The 22,535-nt window shown below is 45.9% G+C and overlaps 2 protein-coding genes across 4 annotated transcripts in view; both read right to left on the bottom strand.

The window, feature by feature from the left end:
• The window catches only part of LOC132232796 (acyl-coenzyme A synthetase ACSM1, mitochondrial-like), a 42,529-nt gene extending 21,997 nt beyond the window's left edge, over positions 1-20,532 (bottom strand). The window contains exons 1-6 of the mRNA XM_059692404.1: positions 20,295-20,532; positions 13,345-13,555; positions 9,114-9,321; positions 6,458-6,598; positions 3,333-3,492; positions 2,273-2,352 (exon numbers count right to left, since the gene is read on the bottom strand). Of these exons, the coding sequence (XP_059548387.1) occupies positions 2,273-2,352; positions 3,333-3,492; positions 6,458-6,598; positions 9,114-9,321; positions 13,345-13,555; positions 20,295-20,486 (992 nt within the window). The 5' untranslated portion in view covers positions 20,487-20,532. The remainder of the gene's footprint in view (positions 1-2,272; positions 2,353-3,332; positions 3,493-6,457; positions 6,599-9,113; positions 9,322-13,344; positions 13,556-20,294) is intronic.
• Positions 1-22,535, bottom strand: part of LOC132232794 (acyl-coenzyme A synthetase ACSM1, mitochondrial-like) — a 187,990-nt gene that overhangs the window by 82,849 nt on the left and 82,606 nt on the right. The window contains exon 1 of one of the 3 annotated variants that reach the window (XM_059692398.1): positions 20,841-20,939. The exons of the other annotated variants lie outside the window; for them this stretch is intronic. The gene's annotated coding sequence lies outside the window, so the exon portion shown is untranslated. Of the gene's footprint in view, positions 1-20,840; positions 20,940-22,535 lie in introns of those variants that run through there. 3 annotated transcript variants of the gene reach the window in all.

Below are 22,535 nucleotides of genomic sequence, written 5' to 3'. Positions count from 1 at the left end.
TCTGGCTCTCTTCCCCTGCCCCGCCCAAACCCACTCCCCCAGGCCCCCCAACACCTCTCCTGGGACACAGAGTCAGGAGTGGTGGACAAGGGGCTGGTTTCATTAGGGGTGTCTTCCTCACTCATCTGGAGCTTTCTCCAAAGTAGGTAAAATTAGCAGAGTCTCCAGTGGAGTCATTAGCAATGCCCTGATTGGATTTTTACTGGGTTTGGACCAAGTTCATCATCTGAGGAATGTCGCACAAAGTGGCTGTCATATGAGCTTTGAAATACAGATCAAGGCAGACTCCAAGGGCATGCTGGGATGGAGGCTTTGTGAATAAATGCAAGTTGTATTTCAGAGTTAGCTTCGTAAGGGTACTTGTTCAACTCCTTGACATTTTAACTCTGTGTCTAAAAGATATTAGGTCTGATTTTTGAAGCAGCCATTTCCATTTTAGAGTCACTAAAATATACATAAGTGCCCATTAGGTTCAAAGACAAGATTGCAGTTTAGCTCAAAATTAATCTATAAACACAGGGAAATACAAAATAAAACTATAGCAAAATGACACTATCTGCATCAGATTGGTAAAAATTAAAGACTCTGACACGAACAGATGCTGTCAAAGATGTGGAACAAGGGAATCCTGCCCCCCTGCTAGTGGGCGCACAGGATGATGGGATACTTTGGAAAATAGGTGGTAGGATGCGGTGTCAGTGTGACTCAGCAATTTCTCCGAGAAAGACTCCCACACAAATGAGTGCTGATGTGCACAGGGTGAATGCGCAAGAACAGTGTCAGTCATCAGCAGCCCTCAACTGCAAACCACCCAGATGTCCATTAGTGGTAGAGCGGATGGAAGGAAATGTGGACTTTTTATAAAATGAGATATTATACAGCAATAAAAGTTAGCTACAGCAACATGATGCAACATGGGCACATCTTAGAAATATAACGTTGTAAAAAGAAGCCAGACATTACAAAATAATATGATTACAAAGCTCACAAGCAAGTAAAAGAGACTAATACTTCCTTAGGAGGTAAACTACAAGGGAGAGAGGGGGAGAAAAACACACACAAATGAGTGGACACCATAAAAATCAGGATAGTGAATCCCTGTAGGGAGTTGGAGAGGTCTGAGTAGGTCACTGGGGGCTGGCAATGTTCTCTTATTGTGACTTGAATGAGTGGTTACATATTGGTTTAATTTTCAACAATTTCTTAATCAAATTTATGTCTTATGTTTGTTATTTCACAATAAAAAAGTTTTAAAAAGAAAAAACTCACAATGATGCAAGGCTCACTGTTTCATTTGGATCTGAGTCCTGCTTAATAAACTAATTAGACTGGCTGGTAATTATCGCTACCCGCATTTCACATTTCACACACACACACACACACACACACACACACACACACACACACACACACACTAGCTCTCACTGTCCTCAAAGAACCAGAGATAAAACAGTCAGACTGTTAACCATCCTTGGCTGGTGATTGAAAGAAACAGAGCCAGGGGAGAGGCTGACAATGTGGAGCACGGGCAGCTGGGAAGCAGAGGCCTGTTTGCTTCACCAGGAAGCTCCAGTTTCACACCCAAGAAATGGCAGCACAGTCCCCCCAAGGGGATTAACACCCCCCTCCCCCCTCTGGGTTGGGATTGTGTGTGGGAGGGGGCACAGGGGAGGTCAGGAACTGCCCAGTAAAGTCAAAATGGCGAAGGGGGAGGTGTGGGACCACAGAGGCTGTCAGTCTAACCTGGGAAAGATCGTTGGCTGGGGGTGGGCCCAGTGCATGCCGCTGGAATCTTGGGAAGTTAGTGGGTTGTTTTGAAAAAGCTCCTGGTTGAGACCCGGGGGGTAATGCTGGCTGTCTCTCTTGCCTGGGACCCCAGTGGCCCAATTTGTTCCTGTCCCCTCCCGCCCAGGAGCAGAGGACCATGCAGGTCTGGAGGCCACCTGGGCCGGGGGAGACGTCCAGGCCGAAGGATCATGAAGCAGAAACTCCGGGCATTGGCCTTTGTGTTGGCTGTTGAAGAGGAGACTGGACTCTTTCCAGGGCAGGGCCCAGGGAGATGGGGCATTGGGAAGCCGGGAGGAGAACTCTGTTGATGTTACCTAACAAATAAACCACGTTGCCACATCGCAATCTCCTGGGCGTGGATCTTTGGGATTCTTTCCTCCCAACCCCGTGGAAGAGCCTGTTCCCCACCGACAAGACCACAGTGAAATAGACTCCTTAAAATCCTACCCAAAGATTGTGATTACAACAAGCCACATCTACATACCTGCCAAAATTCTCCTGCAGAATCATTCGAAATACAGAGGGTGCAGTAAGGAACTGGGTGATGGGGTATTTAAAGAGTGTCTACAAAGTGAACAGAGAAAAAATTTATATTTATAGTTAAGATGAAAAATACTGGCCATAAACAGCAACAAAATACTGGCCAATTATTACCATTTTTTTCTGCTCTCCCTTCTAAGAGAGCTCATTTATTCATTTGTTAATTCTTCCAGTATCTATATATTGAACATGCATGTGTTTATGGACTGAGGGGGGGACTAGAGTTGATGGGAAGTGAGAGACTGATAATATAAAGAAAGGGTATAATGGATTAAAGATGAGCAGTGAGGGGCTCCAATGGAAGGGCCTGGAGAAGAACAGGCCCCACAGTGGTGAGGGGAGATGTTGGACTTGAGTGGCGGAGAGGAAGGTATGCGGAAGGAAAGCAAGGGTGCAGTGAGTGGAAACGCAAACAGCATGTTCAGGAGCAGGGAAGTCATTTGAAAGGGTTTATGGAGGCAACTTCAATTGTCACCATGGTGTGCTCATAACAATAACAGCAACTGCTACCAGATCCTGAGTGTTTTCAGGTGCAGGCCTCAGGGCTAGCACTTTACACACTTTGCCTGTATCATCTCATTATTCCCAACAATTTTACGAGGTAGTAATTATTAAAACACCCATCTTACAGGTGAGGAGACTGAGCTCAGAGAGGTAAGGTTACCCCTAACAATGTTAAAGGTCTGAAAAGGAGCTAGAACCATCCTATTCCAAGGGCTCTGGTTTGAAACACTTCAATAAATTCACACGCACACACCAGCTACCTGGCCCTGGAGAAGCCAGGAGACCTGAGATTGTCTGATTGCTTTAATTTCTCAAAATGTGTATTCTGAGAGACTCATCCACTGACTCAGCACCTCACATTTGAGACCCCCAGAGCCCAGGTTCTATCACCCTAATGGGCTCCTTTGTTACATACACTCTTCTCAGCAGGGGCCAGTTCTTGAGCCTGAAACATGGGTTTCTCCAGGAGTTTGTTGACAATGAGAGATTAGTCCTCTTACCTCCACAATGACCTTAGGGTCAAACTGGGGCAGATGGTGGATGAAGACTGTAGACCCTGCTGTCCATGGTTCAATCATGGTCTCCACAGTAGCCATAATCCAGCCTGGATCTGACAGGCACCAGAAGACATCAGAGGCCTTCAGCTGCAGTACTTCCCTGCTGACTCCAAAATACAGTGGCCTCAGCTTTGTAACCACAGGAGGATGTGACTGAGGGCTCGGGAATCTGGTTCTCAGACAGCGAGCCACCCGTCTCACTCTCAAGTCATGTGGTTTGTGTGGGGCTCCGGACTCACTCCCACCCCAAACCCAAAGGCACCCCAATCGGATTTCCTGGTCACATGCCACTTCAACTGGTCCAATCAGAATGATCCTTAAGGCTGGGAATACTGGGATGAAGTCTGTTGCTCTTTTTCTGGATTCACATCTGTTATTGGTAGTTTTGGGCAATGCTGGCAGCCATCGGGGATAATAAGGGAGGGGCCTTTCTGAGAACAGCATCAAAACATAACAGAAACAGCCCTAACTGGTTTGACTCAGTGTTTAGGACGTTGGCCCATGGACTGAAGGGTCTTGGGTTTGATTCTGGTTAAGGGCATGTGCCTCATTTGCAGGCAGCCCTGGTTGGGGTGCATGTGGGAGACAACCAATTGATGTGTCTCTCTTACATCAATGTTTCTCTCTCTGTGTCTCTCCTCCTCCCACACTCTCTAAAAATCAATGAAAAACCAATATCCTCGTGTCAGGATTAACTAATAAATAATAAACAAACAGGGGATGGGGTGGGCTTGAAGGAGGGAATGGGGGGAAAAGGGGAAGATATGTAATACTTTGAACAATAGACATTTAATATTTAAAAACACACACACAACAGAAACAGCTGGTAGATGGAGAGAGAGAAAATTGAATCCAGGGGCTACTCAGCTAGGTCTGAAGCATTTCTCCACCCTACTCTTCCTGCTTCTGAGGGACCTCTGTGTGCATAACTCCTTGAGAAAAACTCAACTCTCCCAAGAGGAGGTATGGCTTTGAAGAGCTCATCTATTAGTAGGGAGGGGCCTGGAGAGCCATTCACACTCCCTGTTCCCATCTCTCTGAGGGCTGTGGCACACCCACAGGAAATTACATGCTAGGGACCTCTGTTCTGAGCTTCAGACCCAACTGCCCACTGAGCATCTCTTCTGGGATGTCTCTCGGGCATCTCAAACCCAGAGCATCCTAATCTCTCCTGCCTCCCGGGACTAATTCTTCTCCAGTGCTCTCTGTGTTTCAGTGAATGTCATTACTGTGCAAACTCAAAACCTGGGAGTCCACCTTGATTCTCCAGCCCCTCCTCCCTCCCACATCTAGCCAGCACACCTTCCCATTCCAGCTCTGAAATTCTCAGACTTCTTAACTTTCTCATGTCCCCAGCAACTTGTGCAAGCCACCACCATCTTGTACCTAAATTATCCTAAGACCCTCTAACAGGTCTTTCTAAATCTACTCTTTTTCTGAGCCATTCTCCACCCTGCAGGACAGTGATCTGTTCAAAAATACAAATTGGATTAGGTCTCTCCCTGGTTAACAACCTTTCAATACCACCCACTGTTTTCCCAATAAGCTCACTCTCTACACCAAAGTCCCCATGACCCTGTGTGCTCTGGGCCCCACTCACTCTCTCAGCTCCTCCCATCTGTGCCTTCCTGACATGCTGAGCAACAGCTCCTCTCAAATCTCTTTGAATGCTACTTTTAAAAATATATTTTTATTGATTTCAGAGAGGAAGGGCCAGGGAAAGAGAGATAGAAACATCAATGGTGAAGAGAATCATTGATTGCCTCCTGCATGCCCTACACCATGGATGGATCCCGCAACCTGGGCACGTGCCCTCACCTGCCATTGAGCCATGACCTCCTGGTTCATAGGTGGATGCTCAGTCACTGATCCACGCTGGCTGGGCTATGAGTGCTACCTTTTATATCTTTGCACCTTTGCTTATGTTATTCTGACCTCAAAGAAAACTCTCCCCTTCTTTCCATCCCCATTCCTCCAGGGTTTTGCTGATCAAGTATTATCATTAGCACAGATACCCAGTGTCCACAAGACATCTTCTCTGCCCCCTGCTCTGCTTAATAAGATACAAAATACATAGAACTTTCCTGGGGCTGACCAGCAGACCCTGAGAGACGGATGAACAGATTGCTTTGACACACGTATCTGTGAAAGAGAAGGCTAAGGGGCTTGTCTGGCTTTAGGAACCAAAAGAGCCCGAAATGCCCGCCCTGTTAGCCTTTTATTGTAACAACGGCTTGAACTAAATTTAACCTCTAGATACAATCAGCAGGGTAAATATCCTTGAGAAAGCACCTGCTTCTTCAAGGCCCGGTCTTAAAGACTAAACTTAGAGATTCCAACAAAACGCCCAGGGGATCAGACTTGTTTGGAAAAGTCAAGGTAGGGGCTGCCTCCTTTGGGAAGGTCCCCTCAGAGGCCCCCGACCTTTTGGAGAATCCTCCTTACAGACTTGCCAACCAAGGCCCATACTTCCCCACAGAACGTGGTCTGGTCTGAATATTACTCCTTGGGGAGGAGGAAGTAGGAGGGAAACGATGTTTGGTTAAATATTGGTTACATGGTTAACGCAAGGCTGTGCCTTCAGCCTCTACAATTATTTATTTTAGGTTAAAGGCAGTGGCCTGGTTCCAGGTATTACTTCCCCCTAATGGTTCATGACTGGGAAACTCCACCTCTGTATCTGTACAGTTCACATAGCTAGAACTTTCTGTCCTCCTCCCAGCAAACCTAGAACCAGTGACAAAGACACATGGCTTATCATTTGTGGAGCTTGCAGAATACCTGCTGCCTCCACCCATGTTCCCGCCACACCTGTGAAGGTGCTCAGGCAGGACCCCCTTGTCACTGGGAGGCTTCTGTCAACACACACTTAGAAGTCCAGACCTTCGCCTCGGAGACCCTCAGTGGTCTGAACCAAAGAGAGCAGAAGGGAGAAGCAGGATGGACTCAGTTCTACTTAGAGCACCTTTCCCAACACACACACACACACACACACACACACACACACACACACACACACCTTGCCCCAGACTGTGACCCAGCCTCTAAGTTCCTGCCCTCTTTCCTACCTTGAAGGGAAGGAGTGTCGCAAGGAAAGTCCATGGCTGTGTTTTGCCATCTTGGGGAAGCCGGTGGTGCCACTGGTAAAGAAGATGACCATTGGGTCCGTGGTCTTTGACTTAATACAGGTGTGATCTGGGGATGCTGATCTACAAAGGGATGGAACAGAAAAGGAGAGAAGTCAGGTCTCCTGGCTCCACCCTCAGGGTCAGCAAGAGACACAACATGAGGCTCAAAGTCAGAAACCTGATTTGCTTGTATAGATTTTAGAGAGAGGAAGGGAGAGAGAGAGAGGGCAAAAGAGAGAGAAAGAGAGAGAGAGAGAGAGAGAGAGAGAGAGAGAGAGAGAGAGAGAAACATGGATATTCTGTTCCACTTATTTATGCTTTCATTGGTGGATTCTTATATGTGCCCTGACAAGGGACAGAACCCACAACCTTGGCACTCTAACCAACTGAGTACCTGGCCCAGGCAGAAACTGGGGTTTTGCAACACTGGAGGAAGAACTAGTCTCCAGGTCTGAAGCATCAAACAGAGTTTATGGGTGACTTGGGTACGAAGACTGACGTTTCTTCATTTAAAAAAATGGGAAAACACAGCCAATTATTTTATAATTTAAGAAACATTGAAATAGAACTTACTGTTTCCAAAAATGCTCTAAGTGACTTACAAATAAGAGCTCATTAAATCTTCAGAGCAATCCTAAGAGGTGACTATGCCCAACTTGTCATGCTCCCTTTGTGGATGAGGAAACTGGGGCTCAGAGAGGTTAGGTAACTTGCCTGAAGACATACAGCCAGCAATTGGCAGAGCCAGGGTTCAAACCCAGTGTGATGCATAGACTGTCCTCTTACTCACACTGCTAAGCTTCATTTCACACAAACTAACTTTACAGGAATTTCACCCCATAACCTTGGTGATAAGAGGGGTGCAGAGAGAGAGGGAGGGAGAGGGAGAGTGGAAGAAATATATGTGTCCATCTGGTGTACGCTCGAGCCTACAGAGGAAAACTGCAGGCCCCTCAGTGGACCTTGATTCCTGGGAGTTTCTACACTCAGTCTCCTGGGCCTGTGATGATAGGCGCCTATGATGATTGGACGTGACCATTAAGCTTCCTGTGTTGTTCAAATAAACTGCAGATCATCCAAGCGCTGGAGGGAACACTGGCTCTTGTTGAGATATGGTACCACAGTGACTCTGGGCAACTTAAGGGATTCTTAAACAGTATTATTTATTTAGGTTTTTATTAACTCTCTGGCTTCATTTGTTTATTCAAATTATATAAAGAAAGTTTAACTAGAAAGCCACAGAGGTAGTAGAAGTGAGCCAGCTGGGCTGCATTGACTCAGGAAACAAGTTCTGGGCAGAAGAAAGGCCCTTGGTTTTGAGGAGAAAGAAAGGCAAAGGTAGCGCCAGGGGAAGGTGAGGGCCTGCTCCCTGGAGGGAGAGCCCAACTCCGGACCCTAGAGTCCAACACAGGTGTGACGTCAGTGAAGTATTTGCCTTTTGGGGTTGAATAACATTTTACTTTAAAAATAGAAATGTTACTTCAAGAAAACAAAGCCAGTACAACTTACATGTTATAAACCAATGTTAGCTCAGAAAAATAAAAGAGACAAAGAAAAGAAACCCAGCAAGGTTTGAGCTGTGGGTGGAACAGGGGGCTCAGTGGAACTAACCTCACAGGTGATCTGATCATAAATTCCTGACTGGGTAGGACATGGTGGGGAGTCAGGCTCTTGACTCATAACTTCTCTGGTGAAAGGTTTACCTTTGCCTTAAGCAAGCCTGTCCATTGTTCTTGTGCAGGTAGGTTAACACGCCCTTGAAATACGAAAAGTGATATCCCTTGTAGGGGGTGTTACCCCGCAAGAGAGCACATCATCTTAACTATCCTGTCATCCCATCCCCACCTGGCTTTCTCCCACTTTCCTGTAATCTTTCTTGCGTCACCTCCTGAATGTCAAATGCATGAAAGAAGCTACAAAACGGTTTTCCTCCAGAGCATTTCAGATGTTGCTTCCCAGCATATGTTGTCAGCTTGGCTCAAATAAACTCATAAAAATTTTCTACAGGTCCGGAAGTTTCTCAGGTCGACTGTGTAAAAAACCCCTGAAGGCTCACAGAATTAAAGGATTGGAGGTGGAGGGTCTTTCTGACCTCCCGGCATTTCCCTAACTTTCTAAGGGCACCCAGACCCTGGGAGATGTTGGCCCCCAAAACCCTCTGCCAGTCACAGCCTCATTTTTTCTTGCAGTCTCAACTTTCACCTCAAAGATCCATTTTAACCTCTATCCAACGTATCCGTATACATTTATTTATATTTATGTGTGAATAATCTTTTAGGTTCCCACCTACAAAAAGCTTGAAACACAGTAATCCTCTGAAGTTACACCTCCTTTCACATCCCAGGGGTGATCAAACTTTAGGGAGAGAAGCACAGAAGCGCACTGTCCTGATATTACAGATGAAACAACCTTGGCTAAGAGAGGGGCAGGAAGGAGCCCAGGGGCACACAGCAGGTCAGGGACACAGCTGGGAAGAGGTTTCTGGAGCCAGGCCTGGTGAGCTTCCTCCCACCAGCTGTCTGTCTACAGCGCTTGGGTGCGGAGGGCCTTCTCCCACCGTTCCTCAGAGAGCACCTCCGTCAGACCCGAAACTCACTGAATCAGAGATCGGAAGTCCAGCCACCCCTCACGGCCGTGGTCAGACACCAGGAGCTTGGTTTTCAGAGCGGGACACTCAGAAGCCACAGAGTCCACCTCCGGGGCAAGGGCATCTGTGGTCACGATGCTCTGGGCATGAGACTGCTTTAGCCGGTAGAGGATGTCCTTGGCCTTCAGCTGGGTTGTCCCTGGCACGAAGATAATCCCTGGGGATGAGAAAGAAATTATCTGTTTCATTTCCTCTTTCACAACCATGGGCTTCAGGCCTGGCTTATCTGCATAGAAATCCCCTAACCTCTTGGTATGCAAAGACGCTCAGTATCAGCACCACTGAGCCACACCCCAACCTACAGAATCAGAACTTGCATTTAAAAAAACATTCATATTGATTTCAGAGAGGAAGGGAGAGGGAGAGAGAAACATCAATGATGAGAGAACCATTGATTGGCCGCCTCCTGCACGCCCCCCACCTGGACATCCAGTGTTCCCGACCTGGAATCAAACCGTGACCTCCTGATTCACAGGTCAATGCGCAACCACTGAGCCAAGCTGCATGGCCACAACTTGCATTTTAACAGGACCTCCAAGTGATTCCCACGCACATTAAAACTTGAAACGCTTGCCCTAAACCTTTCTACTCTAGCTGGGTGCAGCCAGTAGACAGGTGAGTACTACTTTGCAAGAGTTTACATGGGAGCTGGGAGCACAGATGCAAGGAGGACAGAGTCTCTGACATCAGGAAGAGCTGTGTCCCAGCCCCCGCTTTTCTGCTCCCACCCCCTTCTCTCATCCCTGTGTCATTGGGAATCCCTTCTTTCCTTCATCCCTCACATCCAAATGAACCACATTGTCCCTTGAACTTTCCTACCCTCCCTCCCATCTGCTGTCGCCAACAATTAGTTCCAGTATTTGTGTGCACCTATTGGACTCTAATCTCCCCACCAGATGCCGTGCCTTGAACTTCTGTGTTATTTCCTGGGTAAGTTCCCCAGAGCATTGACATTACCCCTTCACGTTTCCTCTTGTGAAGACTATAGGGCAATGTAATCCTTACAACCATTTGTAAGCTTCCCGCCACAGGAGAACAAATGCTTGCTGGACACCAGGAATCACACCATGTAAGGAAGTGAAACTGTCCTGAAGACCCCTCATCAGACATATGCACTCCATCCCCATTCCAAACCCACCAGCTCAGCCCCCAAACCCACTGACGACAAGAGATTTCCACCCGTGACTGCACATAAGGATGAAACTGCAGCTCCTCGGTGCACCATCAGCCCCTTGGCTCAGCGTTGTGCAGCCCTTCCCTTTGGATATCCCACCCCCACTCCCTTTTCCTTAAATAAACTCAGTTTTCTTTCATCACTTCTGAGATGGCCATTTAGCCTGCCTGCCCACCACGTTCACCTTCACTTCTCTTCACTAACACCTGTGTCCTCTCTCCAGGAAAACAGCACGCTCCCCATTCTGGCACTGAAGGCGCTGCCCACGCTCCACCTTTCCCTCCCACACCTCTATTCTCTATTTCAAAATGGCCATTCACATGGGCAACTCCTGACTCTAAGCCTTTGCATGTGCTAAGCCCGTTCTTGGAATTCCCTTTCTCTGCTTCTACTCCTCTTCAATTGTACTTATCCCAGAGGGCTCAGCTCACATCTTAGCTCTACAGATGACACGGCTTCTTTATGGTCCCTCTGCTGTTGCTATTAACGTTTGATTCCAGATGACCTTGATGGATAAATCCACTATTTTTATGAGGAAAAAAGAGAGAGAATATATAAGCAAGAGCATGAACAGACTATTGTGTAAACATGTGATTCAACAGAAGTGCTTAAAAAGAAAATCCATGAGTCCCATTCTGATTCTAAATTAGATAGATAGATAGATAGATAGATAGATAGATAGATAGATAGATAGATATAGATAAGCAATTAAATGGGAAAGGGCAATTTCTACAGAAGAATGCTAACTAATGAATGCAGAGGGGGTGATGTAAACAGAAAATCCTCATGTAAAACAACCATAATAATATTCAACTCAGTGAAGAATCATCAGGAGATACTCAAACCATGGGGTGAAAGACAGTCGGGGAGCAGGATAGACACTAGTATCATACATGTTACCCCACAGATTTCTTACTAGTCAGGAAGAGAAAAGGTGCCCTGACAAAGTTGAATACCACCCTTCTATTGAGATTAACAGTATCACTGATTGAAGATAAAACAACTGCATAGACCCCTCCTGTGATGCACCGACAAAGACACACTGTCCTCCCAGCACTCCTGCTAAGATGTTTTAAGGTGAATATAATCATGAAGCAAGAGTGTGAAATACCGTTTTTTTTGGAGAACCAAGATGGCGGCATAGGTTAACGCCGGAGTTTGCTGCTTTGAACAACTACTTCAAAAGTGAAACCAAAAAACGGAAGGGACATCACCCAGAACCACAGGAACGCTGGCTGAGTGGAAGTCCTACAACTAGGAGGAAAGAGAAACGCATACGGACACTCAGAGGAGGCGCAGTGCTGAAGTCAAATTCTGAGACGCCCGACAGCAGACCAGAGGAGCGCAAGAATCAAGTCAATGTTTTGAAATGCGAGGAAGCAAAAAACATCCAACCGGAAAAGCAAAATGAAAAAAGAATCCAAAAATGCGAGGATAGTGTAAGGAGCCTCTGGGACAGCTCCAAGCGTACCAACATCAGAATTATAGGGGTGCCAGAAGATGAGAGAGAGCAAGATATTGAAAACCTATTTGAAGAAATAATGACAGAAAACTTCCCCCACCTGGTGAAAGAAATGGACTTACAGGTCCAAGAAGCGCGGAGAACCCCAAACAAAAGGAATCCAAAGAGGACCACACCAAGACACATCATCATTAAAATGCCAAGAGCAAAAGATAAAGAGAGAATCTTAAAAACAGCACGAGAAAGAAACTCAGTTACCTACAAGGGAATACCCATACGACTGTCAGCTGATTTCTCAACAGAAACTTTGCAGGCCAGAAGGGAGTGGCAAGAAATATTCAAAGTGATGAATACCAAGAACCTACAACCAAGATTACTTTATCCAGCAAAGCTATCATTCAGAATTGAAGGTCAGATAAAGAACTTCACAGATAAGGAAAAGCTAAAGGAGTTCATCACCACCAAACCAGGATTATATGAAATGCTGAAAGGTATCCTTTAAGAAGAGGAAGAGGAAGAAAAAGGTAAAGATACAAATTATGAACAACAAATATGCATCTATCAACAAGTGAATCTAAGAATCAAGTGAATAAATAATCTGATGAACAGAATGAACTGGTGATTATAATAGAATCAGGGACATAGAAAGGGAATGGACTGACTATCCTTGGGGGGGAAAGGGGTGTGGGAGATTCGGGAAGAGACTGGACAAAAATCGTGCACCTATGGATGAGGACAGTGGGTGGGGAGTGAGGGCGGAGGGTGGGGCGGGAACTGGGAGGAGGGGAGTTATGGGGGGGAAAAAAAAGGAACAAATGTAATAATCTGAACAATAAATATTTAATTAAAAAAAAAGAGTATGAAATACCAATTTGGGTGCACTTCCTGCAAAGCAACTGGTTTAGACACTTCAAAAATGTCATCACCGTGCAGAAAAGGCTAAAGAACCCTTCTAGATTAAAGGAGACTGAGAAGACATGGCACCTAAATGCAATGCATGATCCTCAATTGGATTTTGGACATAAAGAAAGAAATGGCTGTCAGGGACATGAAGAAGGCAATTGGGGAATGTGGACTATGGTTAGCTATCAGATAACACATATTGTACCAATGTCAGACTTCTTGTTTGATAAGCCTGCTCTGGTGATGGTGAAGGAAATGTCTGTGACCCAGAGTTTATGGATATTTACATGGTATTTATGGGTGTCACAATGCCTGCAACTGATTCTTTACTAACTCAGTGGGGGCTCCAATATGGCAAAAGGTTTGCAATTGATGAATTTCAAAAAAGTAATAATGTCTGAGACTGTGCAAGAGAAAGTGTGTGTGTGTGTGTGTGTGTGTGTGTGTGTGAGACATTGCATTTGAGCGAAAGTGAGTGTGAGGGAGAAAGTGAGGGATAAAAGGTAAAATATGTGAGGGAGTCTGAGAAAGAGAAAGACTGTGAAGAAGAAAGAATGTAGGGAAGAGGAAGCACCTAGTGTTCCAGGACCAGTTGGCTCCAGGACATCCCTGAGGTGTCTACGGGTCTCTGAGTCACTGACCTGTTCGGATGCAGCCCATGGCCACCAGCCACCACTCAGGCACTCGAGGCAGAATCAAGGCGAGACGGTCTCCCTGCTGCAGGCCACAGGTCTGCGTGAAGACGTTGGCTGCGCGGCAGGTGAAGTCTGTCAGCTCTCTGAAACTCCACTTCACTTCATCTCCTTGGCTGTTCACCCACCACAGGGCTGGGTTGGGGCCTCTCTTGCCTTCCTGGTCAAGATCACACACCATGTGTTACTTCTCGCTTCAGAGGAAAAAGGCACTTAATTCCCCAATGCACTATCATAGTCACATTCCATTTTATTTTATTTATTACTAGGGGCCCGGTGCACGAAATTCATGCACTGGGTGTGTGTGGGGGCGGAGTGTCCCTCAGCCCAGCCTGCCCCCTCTCACACACTGGGAGCCCTCAGGCATTGACCCCCATCACCCTCCAATTGCAGGCTCCGCCCCTGCCCAGGCTTGATGCCTCTGGCCTAGGCGTTTGGCCTGGGCAGCGGGGACCCGCAGCTGCAGCGGCCCCGCGATCGTGGGCTTCGCTTTAGGCCCAGGCAAGGGACCCCTAGCTCCTGGGACTGCCAGCTTCGACCGTGCCCAGCTCCCATCGCTGGCTCCACCCCTACTTCCTGCTATCACTGGCCAGGGCGGAAAAGGCACCTGATTCTCCAATCATGGCTGGGGGGCCGCCTTTGCCCTGCCCCCCAGCTCTTAGCTCCCCCCTGGGTTTCCGATCACTGTCAGTGGCAGGGGGTTTCTTCCTGCTTTCCCTTTCGCCTCCCTGCATTGTGCCTACATATGCAAATTAACCGCCATCTTGTTGGCAGTTACCTGCCAATCTTAGTTGGCAGTTAATTTGCATATAGCCCTGATTAGCCAATGAAAAGGGTAGCTCCTATGCCAATTACCATTTTTCTCTTTTATTAGTGTTGATTATTATTCTTTAATCCTCACTCAAGGATATTTTTCCATTGATTTTTAGAGAGAGTGGAAGAGGGAGGGAAAGACCGAGAAAAATATCAATGTGAGAGAAATACATAGATTGGTTGCCTTCTGTACGGGCCCTGACCAGTGCCCGGGCCGGGGAAGAGCCTGCAATCGAGGTACATGCCCTTGACCAGACTTGAACCTGGGAACCTTTGGTCCATAGGCCGATGCACAGAGCCAAACCAGCTAGGACCTGAGACCTCATCTTAAATCATTTAAAGTGCCAAGAAAAGTTAGGGTGTGATCCAGCCAACTTCTTCCAGTCTACTGTAGCCACCTCCTCTCAAGTCATATGAAACCATGAATAGCTTCATGTCTCCAATTGAAGACTTAAAGCTCCATCCCCATGTGTCTTAGTTCCATGTAGACAGTGCATTCCTCTGTGTACCCCAGCATTCTCATCTACAAAGTGAGGACAATATTACCTAACAGGTCATAAAGTCTAAATGAGTTATTTAATGAGTAAAGTGTACATAACAGTGCCTGGCACAGTAGGTTCTAAATAAATATGACTATTATTATAATTACTACACAATAAAAGAGGCTAATTTAGGCTCCGAATATTTTGCAAAATTAATTTTTAAAATTAAGTGACCTCTAATGGTGAAATTCATAAGAAACAGACTGGGAAGGTCCAGCCCCTATTCCTTCAGAGGAACTTCAGGTAAACAGACTAAAATGGCTTTGTTGGGACCCTTAAAACAGTCAAGGATCTGCAGCAACCAACAAATGCCCAAACAGCTAAAGCCACACTCAGGACAGCAGGGCATGTTGTGATGTTCTGCTCACTTTTGCACCCCCTTCTCTGATGTGGTGCCCCAGGGTTGGGAGGAGGTGTTGCCGGAGTCCCAGCCCCTCTGGGACAGAAGGAAAAGAGTGAAACTTGTTTGCAACATTCAGTGGAGGGTGAGATGTGGCTGGAAAGGAATTTGTTTATTTATTTATAGATTCCCTAATAACAAGTAATGTTGATGATCTTTTTGTGTGCTTGTTTGCTATCTGTGTGACTCTCAAGTGAGATGTCTATTCAGAAACTTTTTCCAATTTTCTAAGTGGGTTGTTTCTTTTTTATTGTCCTTTGTATATTTTGGATATAAGTCTTTTTTAATTTTCTCCATATATCTTTATAACTAGAGGCCCGGTGCATGAATTCGTGCACAGGTGGGGTTCCTCGGACTGGCCAGCGATTGGAGCTGATCAGGGCCATCTTGCTCAGTCCCTATGGGGTGATCGGGGCTGGCTGGCTGGGAGGGAGGGTCCGCAGGAGGTTGGCTGTGGGAGCACACTGACCACCAGAGAGCAGCTCCTGTGTTGAGCATCTGCCCCGTGGCAGTCACGGCATGACATAGCAACTGGTCGACTGATTGTTCTGTCAGTCAGTCATAAGGGTCACTTAGGCTTTTATATATAGATAGATAATAATTATTATTATTCAAATTTATCTAGGAATAGGGTTTGTATAAGCAATTGAAGTTAAGTTGTTGTTAGTTTAAAATAGATTTCTATAACTTTAAGACATTATATGTAATATATACAGTTCACAGAATATACACAGAAAGAAATGAGATGAGAATCAAAACATATGACTACAAAAAAAATCAACCAAACACAAAAGAAAGCTGTAAAAGAGGAAATGAGGGACAAAAACAAAAGCTATATCAAGAAAACAATTAACAAAATGGCATTAGTAAGTCCTTCCCTATCAGTAATTACTTTAAATGTAAGAGAACTAAATTTCCTAATCAAAGACAAAGATTGGCAAGATCTAACTATATGCTGTTACAAAATTATAGAATTAATAAAACCATTTTTTGCAATAAAATGCTAACAATATATCAATTTATATAAACAAAACCATATTTACATTATAATTCAAATTTAATAATAATTTTTCACTTATTCATTCAATTATTGTTAGATCTTATTATTTCTTAGGCACTATTCTGAGACCAAAAGGATACCATGGTAAACAAGCCACACATATGTGCCCATATGTAAATGTTTTAAATATTTATGGCCAATTTTCTTGTTTAACTCGACTGTCTTCTTTTCCCCAAGTTTTCCATAATGAACATGGCTGTTTAAAAAAGATTTTTTATTCTCAAAACAAAATATGTTCAGAGTAAAAATTCAGGCAATACAGAAACTTATGAGCAGAAAAGTTTCTTCTAAACAAAAGGATTTCTTCAAATTTCTCATCACATTTTTACTCCCTGAATGTTAGCCCTGAAAATAGTTTAGTGTGTATTTTTCCAGCAATTTCCCCCTCACAGATGCACAAACATGATCCTTTGACTCAGATGATTGGAACCAAAGAATGTATCTCATCTGAGATAAGATTAATATATGTGCATATACATGTGTATCTCTACAGCTTTAAAAAAAATCAGTGCTGTGAAAAAAAATTCTTGCCCAACAGGTTAAAGAATATTAACAAGTATTGATGACAAGTTGTGCATTACTCATATACAGGGAGCCTAGTACAGTACACAAGATTTCTGCAGGATTTTAAAAATTATGGAAAAGCTGGTATATCAAGAAGAAGGCAATTGTTGCTCAGAATTCAGACTGTGTTAGATACTAAACTGGATTTGAAACTTAAAGTTTAATTGGGTGAGATCTGACACCAAGGGATATTGAGAAATAGTTTTAAAAGATAAAACACTGAGTAAGTAACTCAGCAGTAGAAAGAAATGAACAGCCCTGGCCAGTGTGGTTAGAGTGTCTGTCCTTGCTCCAAAGCGTTTCGGGTTTGATTCCTGGTTAAGGGCAAGTCCCAAGGTGGCAGGTTTGATCCTGGCTGCATATCAACTAATGGAGGTATCTCTCACATGTCCATGTTTCTCTTTCTCCCTCTCCTTTCTCCCTCCCCCTTCAACTCTCTCTAAAAAAAAATCAATGGAAAAAAATATCCCCTGGTGAGGATTACCAAAAGAAAAGAAAAAGAAAAAAAGACACAAACAACTAATCCACAAAAACATGCTGAGTAAAAGAAACCAGACACAAAAGGGTGCAAGAGCAGGTCAGTGGTTGCCTGGGGCCCAGAGTGGTGGTGGGAGGGGATTGGCTGAGAAAGGACAAAAGAAAGCTTTTGGGGTGATAGGAACAGTCTAGAACACAGTTTCAGGTGTACAACCTAATGATTAGACATTTATATAACTTACGAATAAAACACTGTATATCAATTGTAATTGAAAACACTTTTTAATTATCCTATATAATAAAAGACTAATATGCAAATTGTCCCCTCAACTGGGAGTTCAACCCAGAGTTACACCAGGGGCAGGGCCGGCCAGCCAACTGCCTGTGTCCCCTCTCCCCTGGCCTACTCAGCCCCCAATAACCCTCCCCCGCCAACCACCCACAACCCCTCCCCTAGGCCAGCTTGTCCCAATTGGCCCCATTTGAGGCAAGCCAGCTGGACCCCACCCATGCACGAATTCGTGCACTGGGCCTCTAGTAAAAAAAATAAAGCCCTGACAGGTTTGGCTCAGTTGTTAGAACGTAGGCCTGTGGGGTGAAGGGTCTAGGGCAGGGGTGGGTAAACTTTTTGACTCGAGGGCCACAATGGGTTCTTAAACTGGACCGGAGGGCCGGAACAAAAGCATGGATGGAGTGTTTGTGTGAACTAATATAAATTCAAAGTAAACATCATTACATAAAAGGGTACGGTCTTTTTTTTTCAATAGTTTTATTCACTTCAAACGGGCCGGATCTGGCCCGCAGGCCGTAGTTTGCCCACGGCCAGTCTAGAGTTAGATTTCCAGCCAAGGGTAGGTACCTCAATTGTAGGTTCATTCCCAGACCATGTCAGGGCAACCAATGGATGTGTCTCTCTCACATCAATGTTTCTCTCTCTCTCCTCTTCCTCTCACTCCCTTCCCCTGTCTCTAAAAAATCAATGGGAAAAAATATCCTTGGGTGAGGATAAATAAAGACATCCAAGTCACAATAAAACAAACAAAACCTTCATACGTGAATTTATTTCATGTAGAAAAGCTTTGCCTCATATTCTTTAAAATTTTTTATTGATTCATTTTAAAAAGAGAGGATGTGAGAGAGGGAAACATTGATTTGTTGTCCCATTTATTTATTTATGCATTCTTTGGTTGACTCTTGTGAGGGCCCTGACCAGAAATCAAACCTACAACCTTGGCGGGTTGGGACAATGCTCTAACCAACTGAGCTACCCAGCCAGAGCGACAAAGCACTTTTTTTTGTTTTATAATGAATTCTTTGCCAACATACACACACACACACACACACACACACACACACACACACACACTCAGGAGAGGGCACATAAAAATGTTGGATTTCTAACTCAAGACTGTTAAGTTTTAAAGGAGGCTCAGGGAGCAGAGTGGACCCCAGTGGAGTGCCCTCTGCAGAGCCTTTAATAGGAAGAGCACCAAGATCTGTAGATTGCAAGGCAGGTTTCAAATTAATTTACTCCACACACGTTTGTTGAGAAACGTGTCAGCACCCCACATCCCGAGAAGACACTGATCATGGTTAAGGCAATTGGAAAAGTGAAACAGACACATCAGAAGAGCTGTGAGAATGAAAATTAATGGAATGAGGGTGCTGGGGGACAGTGGGAGATACGGAGGAATTGACAGTGACTGATAACAATGATATACAACCCAACAAGAACAGGTATTCCATGGGGAATCCTATTTACCTGGTGATAATCTCCATGGGTGGATGCATGAACTAATGAATGAGAATTTTATGAAGATAAATGCGAAAATGAAGTGCTGGGCCCCTTTCCTCCTCTCCAGCCCATCTCACCGTTCAAAAGGTCTCCATCAGATTTTTGGTCTGGACAGTAATGGAAGTCAATTTATAGTCTGAAGGAAAAGATTTGGGGTCTTCAGATCATGAGACCAGGTTAAAAAATGTATTTTAGAACTAGACAACCTGGACCCAAATTCTGCTCCTCCACTTAGGCATGTGATTTCTGTAGGTTATGTAAAACTCGGATCCTCAGTTTTCTCATCTGGGAAATGGGGATCATAAAAATGCTCCTCATAACCAAGGCTCTGTTTTCCTGGGAGTTCTTATGGAAACTCAGAGGAAGGAAAAAGAAAGAGGGAGAAGAAGCCCCGTGAAAGGCATATAAGCCCTGAACACTAACACGTGAATGCGTATGTTAAATTCATGGGAAACTTAAACATTCCATCAACTCTCTGACTGCATTGCAGGTGGATTCGCTCTTTGTACAAAGATAATGTTGGGTAACTTTTCACACTGTGATCATCACCAGCTGGGACTTAGTAGCTGGAACACCACCCATTGTCCACCACAGCCCCTGGGGTAGACATCACGGCTCCCCTTTTGGTTTCAAGCACTTGGTTTCTTCTGAAGAGACCTGTAACTCTAGAGGCCGCAGGGACTGTTTTCTCTGGACAGACCCCAAGCCACACCCAAGTAGCAGTTGGTGGCAAGGCCTGCAGTGGCCTTCCTCTCCCCACAGGAGGACAGCTGACTGAGCTCTAGGTGTCAGGTGTGCAGGGGCACCAGCAGGGGGCCTGTCCCCTCCCTCTGAGTGCAGCCTGAAGTTGAGCCCCAGTTTGATGAGCTGAATCCCAGTTAGGCTCACAGTCCCATTAGTGGAAGGCCAGAATTCACATTACCGTCAAGTTGCTGACCATGTAGTTAGAACTTTGCATTTGGTCACAATTATCTGACTCTGTACCAGATACTTTTACCTGCTGTATTATTTCTTAAGTGAGATTATCCCCATTTCACAGATAAAACCACTGAGGCTCAGAGAAGTGCGGAAGTGGCCAGGGTGAGAATTGAACCCCAAAACATAAGCTTCTCCCATGACACTGGTAAGGTGTGGTCTGCCTGTATCGGCTGCATCGGGTCTGTGCCCTTCAGCCTCTGAGGAGCAAGATAAGCCAGAGAGATCAACCTATACCCCTCCGCCCCCGCCCCATCACAAGCGCCCCCTCACCTTCTCCATTTGAGTCCAGTAGTCCAGGACATCACTGGCAAAGTTAAATTTCTCAGGTCTATCATGGTCATTCCATCTCGGGGCACCAATTGCTGATACAGACTGGAAGCGCAAGGTCCGAGGGGCCAGGTGGAAGGCGTGGCAGGATTTGTGGGTGCCCCAAAGGACCCGGAGCCTCATCAGCCACTGCATGGCGGAGCAGTCCTCAGGAAGCAGGCAGAATTCTCGGTCACCACCTGCTTCGGGAACAGATGGCTAATAGGTCAGTCCTGGAGCAGGACTTTCCTCCATAAGACGAGGCACATTTGGTTCATGGCTGCAGTTCTGTTTCAGCTGACCAGTATTTGGAGGCACAACTCAGTGATTGAGGATTTAGGATTTCCCTTCCCAGCTCAGGAACCACAGGCAGAGCATGATGGGGAGGGATTATAGCTACTAGATGAGATTGGTACACCTTCCTGAGGGCCTTTTCCTTCCCTCTCACCCCCTGGGAGTTTTAAGCTCAGGTTGGCAGCCCTGGGACCAGCCCCTTTGTGGGAAACTCACTATTTGAAAGTCCTGCTCTCCACGCTAGCCAGGCTCTAAGACCTCTCTTCCTGCCGAGCCCAACTGTGCCGTTCTTATGAAAGCTGTTATTTTTTTAGATGATTCCAGCCCCTGTTCAAAGTTCATTGGTCCAGGGTTGAGCAATCATCCCTTACGATTTTTTAATCCAGACTGAGCTACCCACAATCCCTTTCTCAAATGTGGTGTGTGTGTGTGTGTGTGTGTGTGTGTGTGTGTGTGTGTTGCCGAAGGGTGTAAAGGCACTCGCTCTTTGGGGGAGGCCACGAAGTGCGAATCTGAGATCCTGTCTGTGGTTATGATTCCTGTCATGTGAGACGACTGCTCTGCACGAGAGAAGAAATCTGATGTGCAGATGCGGGGACTGAGGGGCTGAGAGGACCTTGAACACCTTCCAGTTGCTGGTTCATAGTGTTCCTCAGGCCCGTCTGCGTCTCCACTCCTTTCTTGTTAATATCCTGTCCCGGATTCTGTGAGCCAAGGAGTTTTCCTGCCTGAGACTAGGTTTCAGTCACTTGAGACTGTGAGGATATTGACAAATATACACAAACATACTCAGGACCGATGAGGCTAATACCACAGCACCTTCCCTCCTGGACTGGGGTCTAGCCTCAGGGCCCTCCCAGGACAGCGTGTGGGCACTGAAACGGCTTTGTCACTCCAGCTCCCAACAAATGCCCTTCAAATGGGAGTGAAAGGGGCAGAAATAGAATGTTGGGGAACCAGCTAGTATTGTAAGAAATATTAATCCTGCTCTGTTGACCCTGATTGTTCTATTCTGATTAAAGAAGGCACATTCTAACCTGGCTGGCAGCTGCACTCAGGACCTGGGAGCTCACCTGGAAACAGAAAGATTAACTTTGCTGCAGAAACTTGAATCAACAGCCAGCCCTTTTGCATCCCTGCAGGCCTTTGCAAATCTCCAACCTGCTTACCTGATAACTGCCCATCTGGCCCACCCTTGGGCTATTTCCCCCTGTAACCCTAGCCCTTGCACATCACTAAGCCATTTGAAGGCCCCCATTCCTTTTGCATATCTGTAAACTGCCTATTTGCCCTTTTGCCTACTTTCCTTTGGACTTCTACTGATATAAACAGCTGGCTTATGGTGGGGGGCAGAGCAGACTTTTGTGGACAACCTGCTGTTCTCCCATATTGCCTGCAATCTATATATATAAAAGGCTAATATGCAAAGTGTCCCCTCAGGTGTTCGACCAAGAGTTCGATCACTCGCTATGAGGTGCGCTGACCACCAGGGGACAGTGTGGAACATGGTGGGTGATCAGAGGCAGCAGTGGTGGGGCACTGAAGGAGCAAGGAAAGGAGGAGGCGGGAGGGGGGTCGGGGGGTGGGGAGGTTGGGGGTGGGGAGAGGGGAGGGAGAACCAGGCAGTGGAGGAGGCAAGAAGGCAGGGACATGGCAGGCAACCAGAGGTGGTGGTGGGGTGCTGAGGAAGCGAGGGGAGGAAGAGGTGGGGAGGCGGGGTGGTGGGGAGGCAGGGAACCTGTTCAATGGCCAGCCAAGCCTAGGGACCCTGCCTGTGCACGGATTTCATGCACCAGGCCTCTAGTTTTGAAATAAATGCTCATATATGATTCAAGCCAGTCTCTGCTTAATTGGCTTGAGTAGTGACAGACAGCAAGAACCCATTGTTTGTCTGGTTACAGAAGCAAAACC

Source organism: Myotis daubentonii, chromosome 4, assembly GCF_963259705.1.
Source record: "Myotis daubentonii chromosome 4, mMyoDau2.1, whole genome shotgun sequence".
Taxonomy (NCBI): Eukaryota; Metazoa; Chordata; class Mammalia; order Chiroptera; family Vespertilionidae; genus Myotis; species Myotis daubentonii.
This window is presented reverse-complemented; position numbering and strand designations above follow the sequence as displayed.